This window comes from Xiphophorus couchianus, chromosome 13, assembly GCF_001444195.1.
Source record: "Xiphophorus couchianus chromosome 13, X_couchianus-1.0, whole genome shotgun sequence".
NCBI lineage: Eukaryota > Metazoa > Chordata > Actinopteri > Cyprinodontiformes > Poeciliidae > Xiphophorus > Xiphophorus couchianus.
In genome coordinates this window covers 17,266,290-17,284,233 of record NC_040240.1, presented here as the reverse complement: position 1 = coordinate 17,284,233, position 17,944 = coordinate 17,266,290, and the positions used below count along the sequence as shown (strand labels likewise).

Genomic DNA, 17,944 nt, shown 5'->3' with positions numbered 1-17,944 from the left:
TAAAAGTTTAAGGCCATGCTGATGTTTCTCATTACATTGCCAATGTAGCGGTCATGATATGAGCTGAGGTTAGCAGAAAGCTAATGGTACATGGATAGCAGCACCTCTTTAAATTGTCCTTCAGAACTCACAAATCCAGAATTACTCAGCAGGAATTTAGACATTCAATATGTAGATTTGTCCAGCTTGAGTTTATTCCAAACTTGCTATTTGTACAGCTCCTACATATTCCTTAAAAGTATGACATTTACTGTGCTATGAAAAGTATTTGACTCCTTACAGAATTCTCCTGTTTTTGCTTTTGTCAGCTTTGCATGATTCAGAACAAATGCATTTAAATATCAGTACATCAGATAACCTGAGTCAAGATGAAAATCAGATCCCAAATGATGAATTATCGTGAAAACAGAACTTACCAGATGCTGACACACACGTCGTTATCATCAGGGCAGATGGAGGTAATGTCACAATCCACCTTGCAGATTCCCTTACCGAGACACGTGGTGGCCTGCAAATCACAAAACCTGCACAGCTGTTTTATAGCGATCATGGAGGTATCTGAAATGAGAGTGGGAAAAAGGAAAAGGATGGTGAAAGTCGGATTGGTTACCAGATGATACGAAAATAATAAATGACAACAGCATTAATGTTTTACAAGCAAAACAAACAAAAAAAGAAAGCAATGAAAATAAAAATGGTATTCGTCTTAGAGTGGATTTATTCAAGAGAGCAAGAAGAAAATCCAAAATATTTCATCGCAGGGAGGCGGACACATTTTTTCAAGATCTCTGTTGATCTTGTTCGGACTTGACTTTGCCAGCAGGCACGTTTAGATCAGTCAGACAGACTGGATTGTGTGATGAGCGCCTGCGGGCTTGATAATCACCTAAGACCTGAGACAACTGCCAGACGGGTAAGTACAACAAACAGAGGAAAAGCAAAGCCATCTGCTGGCTGGGAAGCCTTTAATTTGTCATTCCAATGAGTCGGCTCCCCCATTTAAATATATGTTGTGCCAAGAACTATTAAAAAAACAAAAGGACGTAATTGGTGATCATGAGTGATTGGGGGAAGAAGGGAAAATATGCATGTTTTTCAAGACAAAAACATTAAAATTGCCTGATTTTTGGTCATCAAAAGAACTCTTATCCCTAAAAATCATCCGTGATTTATTAATAATCACTGTAAAGATATTTCTTAAAGCTTAGAATTATTTTCATCTTCTAGTAAACTGGAATAATCTTGCTCAAAAAATGTAGAAAAGCCCTTAATTTGAGTACTTTTATTCACAGTGGAGAAAAAACAAAATGAGAATTTTTTTGTTTAAATCCTTGGTGCCACAATTAATGACAGCTTATATAAGATAAAACTTTAGCATACTTTACTTTAAAAAAAAAACTGATCAGGCTTTTGAAGACTTCTAGTTAGTTAACCATGATTTCAATTTTAAAGTCCAATTTCACTTCAAAATGGGCAAGAGAACATGTTTTGGGAGATGTTTTTTAATCTTCATAAACCAGAAAATGTCAACAAGAAAATAACTACTGTATTTTCCGCACTATAAGTCGCACTAGATTATAAGGCACACTGTTAATGGATGATCTATTTTCGATCTTTTTCCATATATAAAGCACACCAGAATTATGCGCTCCGGATTGTAAGGCACACTGTCGTTTTTTGATATAAAGGTTCGGAAAATACAGCACTTGCGTAAATTTGTCTATAATTTCAGTCTGAGCAAAAGCAGAATAAAATCCAGCCTCGTGACAAACGATCCTGGATGGAAAGGTCAAAGAATCCCTAAAGCTCACCATTAGGAAACTGCAGCAATTTGTTTAGTATGAGTTTATGCTTCTAATTTAACATTTTCAGTTTGCTATGTCAATAAAGGTCATGAGCAATGTATATTGTGTTTCACTGACTTTCCCTTATTCTAGAACCAATGTGATTTAGCATCTTGCATAAATATTCATGCCCTTTGTCACATTTTGTCAAATTAGAGCTAGAAATTTAAATGTATTTTATTGGGCTATTACGACATAGACCAACATGAAGAGAAGCATATTTGTGAAGTTGTAGGAAAATAAAATACTACTTTCTAAACTTAGGTGTGAAAGCAACATGCCTTTAGGGGTTATGAGCAAACATGTGGAAGAAGCTGCTCTGGTGAGATGAAACCAACATTTACACTTGTGTCCGCTTCATCCATCACGGTGTGGTTTGGCTCAGCTACAAAACAGGACAGGTCCAAACTTCAAAGAGCAATCACATCTGCAGAGGAGATCACTGTGGCTGATCATATCGTCAGCTTGGACTAGTACAAGTGAAGGTGTCAGGAAAAGGGAAGCTAATATTTCTGCAGACTCCACACATCCTGGTCACAAACTGCTTAGACTTTAACCTTCACCTTCATGCTACTACAGAGGATTATTTGCTAAAACCAGCCACCACAGAAACCGTTTCTTCCCCCAGGCTGTTTCTCTAATGAACACATTAAACAGAAACCTTACAGCTACTCTCCTGTGCAAAAATAGACATATTTGCACTATTAATACATATAAACATTAGCTGTACATTCACATTGTATATGTGTTTCCATTAATATTTTCTATGTATAATTCATATGTAAGTTTATATATTTATACTTCATGTCTGTACACTGTGATTGTACAAATGAAACCATAGTCAAATTAATTGTTTGGGCGCACAAATCGGCCAATGAAGCTGATTCTGAAGAAGTCAAAATTCGATGAGTAGAGAAAAACTAAACCAACACAACACACGTCAGGGAGTACAACAATGTCATTGTGAAACAAGTTGGTGGCAGCTGGGGGAGTGGTTTTCTACAGAAAAAATGAGGAAGCTTGTCAGAGCTGATTTGAATATGGATGAGGCTAAATACAGTGCAACACTGGAAGAAAATCTGTTGAAAAATACTTGAGATTGGGCTACACTATCATCTTCTGATATGAGAAGAATGCTAAAAAAAAAAAAAAGAGCCAGCGCTCTTTGAGAAGTGATGGTAACGCTTGAAAACTGAGCAATTTTGCAAACAAGATTAGGCAAAAATTTCAGTTTCTAGTTGAGCAAAGCTGATGGAAACAAACAGCAAAAGAGTCTTTGCAGCTGTACTTGCAGCTGCAACTACAGCTGCAAAGACTCATTGAAGTTACTGTACTGTCTAAATGAGGTATTGACTCAGGGGGCCACAATATAAATACTGCAACACTTCACTTTATTTGTAAATAAAAATTGAAACAAGGCATTATCTTCTTTCCAAATTACACACAACTGCACTTCATTTCATACCATCAAAAATACGACACATCGAAATATGGGGTTTGAACATTACAAATGTAAGAAAATTGTTTAAGGGGCGGGAAGACTTAGCACTACGAGGTTACAGGTTAAAGGGCAGTTAGTGAGAAAACAAACCATGCAGAGAAGCTATTACTTCCTACTGCCTATGCTGGGAAGTAAGACGAACCGAAAGACAATTTAAAAAGCAGAAATCTGCAGCGTGTGACTGCTCTGAAATTCAGGAAATTCACATAACCACACTTCAGCTGTTTCCTGACTCTGTGTACAGGAAACTATCTGCTCATGAACCAATGAATTTGATGCGCAGCCATACTGAAAATAAGTAGGTTTGTTTCCATCTACTTGCAGATTTTTAAGAGCATCGTGTGAAGGTTGCAAAGCATACATGGCTGATCATGTGACCAACAGAGTCAGATGTTTTTCAGCCTGGGAAGTGTAAGCGAAAACATGCTTTTTGGCAGCCAAACGTCTTCACACCGATTTCAGAATATGCCTCTGAAACGTGGTACAAAAATCTCTCTGTGTCAGCTTAGCCACGCTGGAAGGTGGGCTTATGGTAAAAGAGCACAGCTTCTGCAAAAAAAAAAACCTAAAAGGGAAGAGCAGGAAAGTTTGCACTGAAATTCATCCTGACATCTTGTTTTACAAAAACTCTGTCTCAGGAAATTGCAGAGAGACATTTCTGAGCTCATCTCTGCTGAACAAACTCCCAAAGTCAAAAAGCATCACTTGAACTCCAGACTAAACTAAATGACTTAGCAATTTAAATTTCTGCCCCGTGGGCTCGAGAGGTGTTTTTTTGAAGTGGATCAGCAACGAAAACGAGGGACGGGGGGATGAAAGCCCATTCCTGAGTAGTAGGAAGGTGGCTGAGCTCAAGTAATTATATCATTAGAGTAGCTCCTCTCAAAGAGCATGTCATTTTAACCCAGGAGGCGGGTTGTGGAAGGGATGAATGGTGGTAATTGTCACCCAGGGCTGCATATAATTGCAGAGTAGTGGGGGGAAAGGGGATTAGTAGCAGCCAGAGCTACTTGGTGCCGCTGGGACTGAGTCTGAGACAGATGAAGGTAAAACTTCCTGGCAGCAGGGTGACTTGGTCAAAGATAAGACAGAACAATAAGGAGGAGTAGAAAGGCTCCACAAATATTTCACTTGGCGTAACACTTAGGTGTAGTTGAGGAACCTAGCATGTGGTTAGGTAGTGTGAACTTTGGTATGTTAGGACGTTAGGTAATTTGGGACGTGATGAGTAAAGAGAATTTCACCTTGGTCTTGAAAATTATATAGCAAATGTGAGCTTGGGAGCAGACTCCTAAAGCCACCTGCCATAGTGGATGATCTATCAAGCAGAGGGCTGTAGCCAGCACAAGAGCCGGAGTATGTAACTTTTATAAAAATCACCTTTTTTTACACATTTGTGAAAACTGTCACTATGTCATGACAGTATATAATAATAATAATCTGTGAAAAAAAAATAGTTCCTCTGTCTTCTTCCAGTGTTAACTACATAAATCAATAAGAAATGGCTAGTCAGAGCTAGAGGGAAATCTTAGAGCTGTCAATCATACTCGTGTATGTGCTGCTCACAGCTGGTTTACCAAACACGGAGCCCGTTCTGACCGCTCAGGCTAGTTAGCATGGTCACTGTTGATGACAGATAAATGTCTTTCTTGAAATGGTATGCTGTTTCGCCGCTAAGACACTCCTCCTGGCTCTGATTGGTTGTTTTTGACTGAGAGATGGCAGTAGTAGCACTGGGAGGAAGTGGATGAGTTCACAGATTATCTATCTCATAATATACTGTCACGACAAGGTGACAGTTTTGACAATAATGTAAAAAAACCTTTTTTTTTTTGGTAAAAGTTACATACCCCACATTTTGATATTTGGATTAGCACATTTAGATCTTGTCCAAATGACCAAAACTGATAATGAAATCTATTTTTGATGTACGCACATACAGTACATACAACCTAATCAGAAGCTGCTCTTTAGAAAATACTACACAGAATTTTGAAGTACATGTGGCCTCATTTGCTAAGAGTCTGATTATTAGAAGAAAGAAGTAAAATATTATACTTTGTGTAACTTATAACAACTTATTTTGAAGCATTTAAGACAGGTTCAGATGTTTGACAATTATTTCTGCTTGTTAGACTGTTATAGCAAAACTTTATTAAGTGAAATCATCTTTAAACATACTTAAAGTATGATTAGTAAAATTTAAACTATGTATACAGTTTTTTTTTCAGTAGGGTTGCTGTTCTCAGAATGTGGTACTTGGGTTTCCTTTAGTTGGGCTTAAAATAACTTCTGATTATTTCCAAGACAAACACAATCAAATTGACTGTGATGTAGTGAAGAGCAGTGAACCAGGACCAAACTCTCATGGCTTCTGAAGCTGCGCTCTACTGATCTCTGAACGTGGCAATCTGGGAATAACATCAAACTTAACCTTGTTTCAGGGTTAAGTTGGAAAATCGGATAATGGATGTTCTCAGTGATAAGTACTGTTTGTAATAAAAGATAACAACAAATTTCGCAAACCAAAAAAGATGTTCTGACCACTGCATGAATGTTTTTGCTGAAGGAGGTTGCATATTTCTGATTTAGAGATACAAATAATCAGAAGGGCATAAAGAGTTTAATTTGAGAAATACAACGTTTTTTTTAAATGAAAGTTTAGCTTTTGTGGGACACCTGCTTCTTTCCCATTTGAAAACGATAATTTTAAGGACCTATTTGTTGATTTATCTAACTTAGAAATTTGAAAGTTCAGAAAGTTCAAAAGTGGGACACAATTTCAGCTCATCTTTCAGCCAAACAAAGAGAGTCTGTTTCCCCTCATGTTACATTTTGCCTTTTTTTAAAAAAAAAAAATGTCTACAAAACTAGAAAAGATTGAAGGAGCATTCCAGGGCTGTTTTTCTTCTTGTAGTACATTTTGAACTGAAAAATACACTATTTGCTTTTTGAAAATCAAAAGAAAAAATACATTGCTAAAAGTTCACATTATTATTATGGATGCCATTCAAAACTGCAAGAAATATCTATGTTGGTGCAGTTGTATCGAGGAACAATAACATTGATACTGAATGCAACATACTGGACTTCACGGTGGGTGAGAGTTCATTCATTATTGTTACCCAAAATAAGACAAGAAAAGAAATTAGCATAAATAAGTTTATAAATGTTGCAACTAGACAAATCACAGTAAACCAAAACATTTTGTCATAACTGTCCCATTGCTTAAAGACATTTTGCTTAAGTGCTAGACTGAGCAGAGTGTTTTCCACCTTAGGATGCATAGGAACACAGGAAAACACTCCCACACTTGATGCTTCCCACTGCCAGTCAGCTGGCTGAAAGAGGGTTACTACACTTTTACATTGATTATAATAAAGACAATTCAACTGTTTGCAAATATTTCCCAATATAAATACAATGGACAGACAAGGCATATTAGCCTATTGATAATATTGTTATGACTAATAATAATATTATTAGCTGGAATAATGGTCACGTTTTGTAAAAAAAAAAAAAGTGACAGCATAACTTACACATTTTTACTTTAAAAGTTTGCCTAAATGTCATGATAGTGGAAATTTATTGGTATCACAGTGTGAATATTTCATTCTGGACTGTAGTTGCGACTCATCTAAACCTGTCTGCGATCCATAGCTATAAAACAAACCACAGAGGACCCCCAAGTTTTCACAGATCATTTTTAGATTTTTCTGTGGAGCATAACTCCAGAGTATTCACAGAAACTTTCACTACTTGCAGATTTATTTTTGTGTGTGTGTGTGTGTGCATAAAATATCTAAAATATTTGAAAGAAATACAGCTTAGGAAACTGAAATACACAGATACAATACTACTTGACAGACTATTGACTGTTGTTTACACCCCAGAGCATAAGGAAGACTGTAGATATTAGCTTCTGGTGTAGTGCTAAGATGGTTTATGAGGTATATTGTGCGGTTATTATTATTTAAAAAGGCAGTTATGCTGGTTTTTAGGGGGATTTAGTGCAATTCACTAGCAGCTGTGGTGATATACGGTCCACTGAGTGCATAAGGGGGCTGCAGCATAGTCTCCTCAAACCCACCTTTGTGGACGCCACTGCTAAAGGATTTAAATACTCTAAAACGGTACCAACCGATATCAACCGACCTTTCATTGTCTTGATTTTTATCTATTTAGGTCACACTTATCAATTGCCACTATTATTTCTGGTATTTACTTTGATTATTCGGAGGCTCTCAAGACCGCAACTTTCGAAACCACCGATCAAACTGTCAAACCAAACGTGCTCCTTAAAACTACTTTTGTCTCGTAAAATAAAGCCAGTCATATCTTCGTAAGACATTAAACCATTTTTCACATAAAATGAGACAACATCTTAAGGAACTCAAACATTTGATTAGTTTCTAAAAGTCGATGATAGATTTGAGATCAGACAATACATGTCCGAATTACTCTACTTTTGTGTTTAGTTTAGTTTCTCCGACTCAATTTACACTGTTTTAATAAAAGTCTTTTAAAAGAAAGAACCTTTCTTTTAAAATAAGGAAGTTCTTTGTTGAAACTTTGAGTCAACTCGCCCCTTTAGCAAGTTTTAATAAGTTTAACTCACTCGTCTCCACCGGCAGAAGCACAATACCGAACAGGACCGCTCCGCAGCAGAAAACGGAAAACCGAAGCAGCTCCATGTAGAACCGGACCACACGCCCCCTTTCTTTTTCATTAATTGAGCCTGGACAGAAGAGTTAAATATCCGAGTTTCTCTGGGATCCAGCCGCCTGTTGCTCCTCCACAAAACGCGACTTCACAGCTCGGTGTAGAAGCAGCGTAAACACCAGGCAGGACTTGCCCTATATGACTCACAGTATGTGCGCCTTTCCTGAGACAGGAAATCTTCAGAGGGGCTGGACAGGTTTTTTTTCTTCTCGCTCTCTCTCTCTTTCTTTCTCTCTTCTTCTTCTTGTTCTTCTCAATCGTGCTTCTGTGGCTCACAGAGTTTTGAAGCATGTCATTAAGAAGCTCAGAGCCAGTAGAGCAAAGGCTTGAAAATTACACGCTCCATACTTGCTTAATTAGAGACTTCACTTCTGGGCTACACACGTATATACAAACAGATTTACTTAAGAAAACTCATATTTTCATTTAGGTGTCATATCTAGTGAAATGGTCACTTTTTAAACCCTGTAACAGGGTCGGCCCAAAGTTACATAAGGAAAGAGATACACTTAGTTTTGTGACATAAGGTTCAAACGGCAGTTTATTTTGGATGGCAAGTCTATAAAAAAAAAATGGATATCAGAATTCAAACGGTGCTTTAAAGAATCTGTAATCAGTGGAAATAAGGCAATTAAAGTGTATCCACACAAAACAGACTTTCAAATAGAACCGCAGCCCAAATCTCCCCGAATGAAACTGTGAAATTTCCCTTTAGTTTGCCCTAAACTAAAGGGCAACCCTCCCTTCGGTCACCCCACAGACACTGAAAATGTTGAGACTTGAATTATAAATAGTTCAATACATGTTAAACTTGTTAAAATAAAATAAAGCAGCCCTTTAATATTGTATCAACTCCAGCCAGCATGAGCTTTATCTGCCACTGAACTTAACTTCCAGCTAAACATTAGAAAAAACTATTCTGGGTGCAATATTACTTTTTTCCCTTGTGGTGCCCTGTGCAGAAAGCCATATTATTCATATAAAAAACTACTGATGAATACAAATACAATGCTAACTTTAGCCATGTCAAGTAAATGTGGTGGAAGAGTCTCTGTACTGCTCGTGCAAACCACTGAATAAACTAATATGCAGTCTGTATAAGTCAGTTTGGTCATACAACTGAACATCTTGCAAACTACTTCCCATTATAGTTAAAAATAAAAGTATAAAAAGTTTTAAGTCAATTCTGCACTTTTATTTCGGATTGGTATCGGCCGATACTAAACCTCAGATATCTGTGTAGGTATCGGTAGTGAAAAAAGTGGATCAGTGCGCCCCGAGACATCTCAAAAATGTGCATCAAAAATTGTTTGTTTGGTGCATAGTTACAAGGATTAAACAGACAAGCAAAAGTTTAAATATGTAGTTATGAAAGGGAATGAGACAAGTAAAAAAGCAAGGAATCCTGCTGACTTGGAGTACGTACGTACTCTAGGTCAGCTCAGCCTACTATTGTCCACACCACAAATTGAAACGACACACTTATGCTGGCATGCTCCTCTGGAAATGCTCCTGTTTCCTTCAAGGCCCACATAAGGAACTGTCTAATTCTCATTTACTTTTGTTATTTTAGTTGAGGACACAGAGAGGAGTTTAGCGCCCCAGAACACTCAGAAATTATTCATCTGCTGCAGCTCTTCTCTGGGATGTTTTCGCTCTGCATGCTTGAGAAGTGACGTCAGGCTGGAGCTCTGACCCTGTGACCCCAAAAGGCTTATGATTCTTTGGAAAAAACGTGACTGCTCCCTTAATGTCCTCTATCATCAGCTGTTGGGTAACTTTTAAACTTTTGTACGTAACATTTTAACATACATGCAGCAAAAAAAAAAAAATCATGTTGCCTAAACAAAAGAGGAGCTCTTGTTAGCATACTTGTGCATACTTTTATTTGTAAAACTATATTTAAAAGACTTTTCTGAAAGGAAACACTTTACTGGTCTCCGTTATTTTGTCTTCCGTCATTCTTGGCTCTCAGTCAGCGGGTGTGGAAAGTCGTGTTTATGTCTAGGTGTCTGTTTTAGGCATGTGCAGCCATTAGGTACTGCAAGGTGGACGTCAAGCCACAAGGTGGAGATCCAAAAGCATTTTAAGGCCAAAACAGGTCACAGACCTCAGCACATGTGAGAGTTTCAACATCCTGCTCAATGACCACAACATTCAAACAAAACTTCTGTATAAATACATACCTGACTTTATAGCTTTATCTGCTTCAATTGAGCAGGAAACCCCAGCATACCCTGGGAGGCTTATTTTAGTCCACGTGCCATTTTCTTTTACTTTCAGCTTCCCCCTCCTACACAAGCTTCACAGAGTTTTGTGCCTTTGAGCTACTTATTTCTTACAGTACTGCGCAAACACAGATAAACAAGAACCAGATAAACATCCTGAGCGGTAATATGCTCAAAGCAGGCGCCTTGTGTTCCTGTGTACTGCTTTGGTCAAGTTGGACAACAAACAGAGTGACCCTTAAAACAAATCTCTGGACGCATGCCTTCAGATAACACTGACGGCAAATAGATGATTTATGGTATTTTAATGATGCTAACAGACATCACTCGTCCAGCCCTCCCACTCGGTGACATTAATTGTTAGTTATTAAATTTGACACGGTTGCTCTATTTTTAGAGCCTCAAGACGACTTCATCTGACTTTCTATTTTTCATAATCCAGATAATCTCCTCCCCAGTTTCTTGAATGGACTTTGCTTCACCTTTTTCATTGCTGTTTCTGTAGCTTGTGCACCATTTTCTACTAAAAGTTTTCCTTCCACTCAACTTTCCACTAATGTCTTTGGATACAGCACTCTGTCGAGAGCCAGTGACGTTTAGTGGCCTGTTTGTTCGAGTGTGACTTTGACAACTGAGCTAAGCTGCAGTGAAAAGCAAATTACTTTTCCCACATTGCAGCAGCTTTATTTACAGACAGCAAGAAGAACAGCAGCAACAAATTCCTCCTGCTGCACAAAAATAGCAGCAGATGAAGGCAAATCAAGAGTTCACTCACATGGTAGCTTTCATCTGAACATATACATTTTTATACAAACAGATGAATCTATATTCAATCGACTTGGCTTCTCAACACGCACTCATGTTCTACATGCATGCATCCATGAAATGGTTCAAATTTAGTTATTACATTCCTAATTTTTACACTTATAAATTTTCTATACCATCGCTGGGTAGTTTTAGAACCATCCTCACTCCGTCTGGTTCAGGGATCTCAAACTGCAGTCCTGCAACTTTTACTGTGGCCTGAGAAAATATGAACCCCCTTTCAGGTCATAACATGTTGCACATGGTATAGACACATCTCAATCACCCGATTTGACGCATGGACTGAGGCCATGTGAAGAAAGAATGAAACACTTGATGTAGAGAACTGCAATTTGAGGATTATAGATAACAGCGTTATAATAACAGCCAGACAAAAAGAAGAAGAAGGAGTTCAGCCATGTTTAATGAACCTTCAGGGGATTACCTGTAAAGGGCCTGAACTTGTGTAGTGATTTATCTAGTCCGGAGATGGTGGATTTCTTTAGACACACTGATGGTGGTAAGCTACATTGTAGCCACAGAAGCGAGGCTGATACATAATACGTAATGTATATTCTTTATGCACTACAGTGATAATGGTGGTGATGTTTAGAGAGCCAAATAAGCCTGAGAACTCATCAGATCAAATTGTATTTTACACTAAATGACAAAGCAAGCTGCACAGGTGAGCTTGTGTTTACAAAACTATAATCTGAAACAGATTATAATTGACAGCTGAATATGGCCTGCTGTAGATAATATACTGACTGCTGATAATTACCCCACAGAAGCCTCCTACAAATCCTGCTATCCCAGTAAAAGTCATCCTTATTCGTATAAAAGGATGGAAAGCATCTACTGAAATTTTTCCTCTCAAATCTTATTAGTCTTATATCTTAGGTTTTCAAAAAATGTATCCAATCAAACCCCAATAATATAAATGCTGATTTCAGAGTTCTGCTTGGCATGTTGTATCTTAAAAACAAGACAATCAGTGGTGTTTCAAGACATAATGCTCTTGTTCCTGTAAGGTGTGTGCTTGTATCACATAAATATAGTTGCTTTTTTGTGTTGTTGCAGGCCCGACTTTGCCCTCACTGATGCTTCTCCTCTAATATGTCAATCTGAAAAGTGAACCTGCCTCAGGATGTGCCTCCACAATCCTTCAAAACTTACTTCTGCCCCAGAGAGCTTAAGTTAGCTCTCACAGTGTTAGAGTCAAACTGTTCAAGACACGGTGTAGTGCACGGCTTTCAGGGTCGTCTAAGGACTAAAGATGAGTCAAGACAGCACAAAACAACAGTGTGGAAACTGAAAGGCGAAATCAAGCTGGGAGAGGAGTAGAGCGGAAACTGAGCAGAGCACATCTCATCTGGTGTTGCTTCTGCAGCAGTAATTGGCTCTGTCAGGATGTGTAAATCTTTTGAGACCTTTACACTGCAGATCTCTGGAAGGATGTGAGCTGCCTGCCTGCCTCTATTCAGTCACAGCATAAACTGAATTCAGAGCTGAGTGGTTATGACAGAATTTAGAAAAGAGACATATTTAACATATTTTAGAAATTGGTTATAAGAATCACAAGAGAAAAAAATCTAATGTTACATTGTGTTTTTATTTATTAGACAAACTGATGTTTTTGGCAGGTAAAACTAACTTAAAAAACATTAATTTAAAAAAATGTTCAGACAGAAGTCCTCCCATTTGAATCTAGAAAACTTAGGCAAGATGACGTTTGTGATAAACAAACCCAAATTATCAGTAAATAGTGTGAAGTTATTTAGCCATTATGGTAATGGTTTTTAACCAGACATTAACATGATGTGGTCAGAGGTATATATATATAAAGCATATCTATTTTGTTCCTTAATTGACTTAATATTTCCACCCTTTAAAAGGTGACAGCAATGATTTAACACTTTTGTTATAGATTTTGTCATCATACTGGGTAAATCAAATAACGACCAAAAATTGATCAAACATGAAGTGTCTATTTATGACATGTTGAAATGATGGTTTTACCAAACTTGAAGTGTTCATTATTACATATAAAATTTAAAAACTGAAAAAAGAAACCTTGGAGGTCGTTCAAGACGTTCTGTACTCATTCTTATCCAGATGGCTTGACGCAATTTTTTAATAAAATTTGGAGGCATTGTTTTTTAAAACTTCGTACGAGTAAAAACTGACGTGTCCAGATGACAGTGATGTTTAAAAAGGTAGCTTGTAACTTTTACAGATTTTTATTCTACTGACATTCCTGTTGTGCGTTATAAATTTCGTCAGGACCCATCCAGGTGGGAACGTTTTTTTCTAAAACAGGATAACGTTTTCAAAAGCGCCTGAATCCACATGGGATCGTTTTCAGAAACGGTTTCACCCAGGTACTCTAATAACAACCCAAATTTTAAACATGGAGTATGATGGGACATGCACACAAACCCTCCTCACCTGGTTAACAGTAAGCACAACTTTGAACAGGTGAAGCACAACCATTAACATGTCACCTGTCAGTGTTGTTGTCAAATATGATGCAGGTTATGCATCTGGGGTTGTAGGTCAGATTAGAGGTTTAGCTAATACATAAGGAATTTCACAAATGTGTGTTTGGCTTCCCTAAAATTCCATTTCCCTGCAATGTGGGGCACAAACGGTTACAAACATTTACGTTAAATTTTTTTAATAAAAAATAAAAATAACATGCCCATATAAATGATGCCTCAGAACTTACATAAAGTGTTTTTTTGGGAAAAAAATGAACTTTGAAAGACTGCATTATCATGTCATTGGTATTTTCAATCTAGCAGTTTGTCTCACCCGAATTGTGTTGATCAACATATTTTCCTAAAGATAAAAACACTTTTCATTGACTTAACCCATCAGATCATATTTTGTTTCTATCTGTTACAGAATCTGACTGAATCCTGGTGAAGGGATTAATTCTGTCATAATAAATCTGTACTCCCTGCTGTTGCTAGCAAAATCTCTCAGTTTTTCTGAGCCAACCAAGCTTCTTTGTTCATTTTATAACCGTTTTGAATGACATACATGCTGACATTCTACACGCTGCTTTGTAATATACCAAAAGTGACTCCGTTTATTGGAATTCATGCTGTGAAAGCTGTTAAACTGTGGACCGAAAGACATCTAGAAGATGACATTTTACAGCACTCAAACATGTGTGAAATGTATCTCAGCATTGCGTGCATGTAACCTTCGTCTTAAAGCCACAAAGCCACAGAAATGCTATAATTTCCTCAAATATGATAAACAGAGTAGTGATGAATAACATCTTACTTTGAATGTTGTTGCAGCCTGCCACAAATTCCTAATGTATGACTTCAGCATTTCATAGAATTAACTTTGTGTCCACTGCTGGGCAAACACCCAGCACACTAACACTACTACAAACACACACACATACACGCACACATCCCCTTTTAATAAACTGGTACAGTATCTTAGTGCCACAACAGCCTTTCTATCTTTTTTCCCCATCACTCGTCTGCTTGGATTAGTTGGAGACATTAAGGGAAAGCAGGATTCGCCCTCAAAACTTCACAGACCGCAACCTTTGATATCACAACTAATGGCTATTGTTCTCAGAAAGAATATAAATAGATGCTCAGAACTGTGCCAAGGTTGTTTGTAGAGCGATTCCACCGCAAGAAAAAGCAAACATCTAATCAAATGCTGCAACATAGACCGCACTCATTGTACGTCTATAGAGTTTATTGATATAGGAGGCAAAAATGTGTCTTTAGCTGTAAGCGTACCAAGATAAAGATAAGAAACTTCCACCATCATTTTGAAAATGGTCACAAATCCAAGGTTTTAAACGGAGCATAAGTTCACAGGGCTTTACCACATTGAAGATCGCCCTGCTGTTTGTACTCAGCCTGCAACTACTTCTGTGGTTCAGCAGAGCAGAGAGAAGATGATGAAGATTACGGCCATGCAATTCACCGAACCCAGATTACAGAGCACAATCTGGGTTCTCTTCCAGCGAAGGGAGAAGATTTAACTGGCCTGGCCCCCAAAAAATACTTCAATATGGCTCACTTAAAATGGCCGAGGGTACAGTCACACATTAGAGTAATGAAGCTCTCTGATGTTGAGTTGGAATAAATGTGGTAAATCACAGGATTTCATGCATACTAAAAAGAGAACAGTGATCCCTGTACTAATGAAACCTGTGTGGGTGGATACCTCATCACATCAAATAACACAAATGTTTGGCAGTCGCACAGAAACACGGAGGTGTGGAAAGTAGCAGCCTGATCTCAAGTTTTGATATGGAGAACGAATTTATATAAATCCATTTTGCAAATGCACACACAAGTTGGAGACAATGCTCACAGTGTTATTTGCAAATGAGTCAGTTCTTGTGAGAGAGAATAACTTTCCAAAGCTTCTGAAACGTTATTTCTTGCCTTGGTGTGCTTGTTGGCGTACCGAGCAATCTCTATTTTTTTTATGGGCCCAAATGTAAGAACATTTAAAGGATCATCAGCATCCTGCTACATGTGTGTCTTATATTTGCTTCTTCTGGTCTCCTGCTATTACATACAGCAGTCAAAAATAATACAGTCCAACATGACTAACTTGTTCTTGGTAGAAATTGCTTAACTAGAAGTTGTAGTAAAGTAATAGAAAGCCAGGAGAATCAGCAGTCGTGAGATGCATGATGCAGACTTTGTAAATGAGTCGATTATTAAAAGGAATGTGCTCAGAATTATTCCAGTGTTAAAGATAAATCTATCAAAACTGGTCACATTTATTTAAAAACACACATCTTGTTTATGTTGGTGATCAACTATTCTTGAAAATCAGAGTCAAATGATCCAAACAGTCATCAAATATTAGAAAAAGTTCACTAGAGAGAAGAGACAACATATAAAGATACGTAGAAAATTGTGGACTGCTCAGCTTAAATCATCAGTAATGGTTTAAAATGAAAACCAAAACCAGAAAGACCTAAGAAAAACAAAAACTATTTTGAAAGAGCTACAATTCAATCAATGAAGGTCTATAGTTGCTGGTCAGTACTTTAACAATTATAAAATGTCTAAGTGGAACCAAGTAATCAGCAAAAAGCTCCTGCAAAGTCCCATTGTTGAATAGAACAGTCATAAGGTTTCTCTTTCTGTACCATATTATGTGTTTTTTTGTAGCTTTAGTAATTTAATTATAATTAAATTGGCATTTAACTGAGAGAAAACATAAAACATTGATGATGTGACATATAAGGCGATAAAGTGTAAAGTTCTGGTCAAGACTGGGGAAATCTGATCATTTAAACCAAAGTTACATAATTTCAGATACATTTTACATTTATATTTTTCTTCTGTTTTTAAGGAAAAAATCATTTTATTCTGTTTTTATGTTTTGATTGGGTTGTCTTTTACTGCCATTTGTTCTTTAACCCTTGCATATACAACAACTCAACAGCTAATCAAGGCTGCTAAAAACATTTTTGGACACGTCAAAAAAAAAAGGTCTGCAGTAAAACCACTGCAGCTGTCACACACCTCAGACACCACACACACCTGTGTGTTTTTCTACATAAACGAATCTGATGTAACATTATGCAGAAACTCCCAAAGTGCTGATAAACATTTAATTTTATCAGGCAACCTCTATGTGCAGATTGCTGGACACAAAAAAGAAAGATAATAACATGACCTACGACATCGGAAGGTAACAGTGGAAGAGGGATACACAATCTTAGTTTCACAGTCTTGACTGAGGAACATCAAATATGTCACACAATCTTCAATAGGCGTAACCAAACTCAATGTTTTATAAAATCTTCTGCATTTGTTCACTTAATACCTCAATATAAGTTAGTCATGTATGTTCCCAGTGAGATAACCAGTGAGTCAGCAGTCAAAGCTTCATGGTCCTTTAGGCATGGCTGCTTTTTGGATAAATACATCCAGCGATAAGCAGGAATAAAGATGTAGTTTCACCATCTACAAATAATTAGTCAGCTAGGCTGAAGCTTACAGATGGGGATAATAAAAAAGATTCAGATCTGATGCAATACCGTAGGCTGCGCTCCAAAAACATCCACAGAGCTGGAGCCCAGTGATCATGGTTTCCAAAGAAACCCACTTCAATAAACATTCAACATCAGAGTGTTTGAAGGGTGAGTCCTCCTGGGCCTTCCGAGCCATGCATGTGTATTTACAAATATCTGCAGATCCCTTCATTGAGACCAAAGTTTCATCTGCGCACTTCCCATGGGAAAGGCTGAGCCGAGACGGAGATGAAACGACATCTCAGACGAACAAAGTTTCCACAGGATAAATAGAAACAGAAATAGTTTAATGTCTCAGAGACTCCTTCTTGAGGAGATCCTTCTTTTGGGTTTTACTCGCTCCCTTTACCGAAAGATATTAGACAAATAAGGTCTATGCTAAATTTGCATCGAGATGAAGATCTTTTGTTTTGTAAATTACAGTGTCTAAGTACTTAAAAATGGCGAGCAGAAATGACTGGCTTTGACATGTTTTTCCAGCAAACACCTTTTCTGTCGTGCCGCTGCTATCTTTGATCTCAGCCAAACAGATGCATGAGTTAGTGGCTGAGAAGTTGCAGTGTGAATTGGGCGCAGCTCCATGAGCCCCTTCCCCCTCTTCAACACTTCCCCTCGCCGGCGGGCCGAGTGGACGGGGCTGCTGGATACGTGCTGGGTGTGCCAGCGCAGGAAGCAGCACTCATCCTGTGCCACCTTCTGCTCTTGTTGCAGGCAGGAAATACCAACATTAGCCAACACTGATAAGAGCGGAGAGCTGAACCGTGGCCACGTGGTAAACACTGTGGGACAACAGCAGAAGCATATA

General features: G+C 37.9%; 1 protein-coding gene across 1 annotated transcript in view; it reads right to left on the bottom strand.

The window, feature by feature from the left end:
- Positions 1-8,246, bottom strand: part of LOC114156140 (TGF-beta receptor type-2-like) — a 31,179-nt gene extending 22,933 nt beyond the window's left edge. Inside the window, exons 1-2 of the mRNA XM_028036397.1 lie at positions 7,964-8,246; positions 417-558 (exon numbers count right to left, since the gene is read on the bottom strand). Of these exons, the coding sequence (XP_027892198.1) occupies positions 417-558; positions 7,964-8,039 (218 nt within the window). The 5' untranslated portion in view covers positions 8,040-8,246. The remainder of the gene's footprint in view (positions 1-416; positions 559-7,963) is intronic.
- Between the last annotated feature and the right edge of the window lie 9,698 nt (positions 8,247-17,944).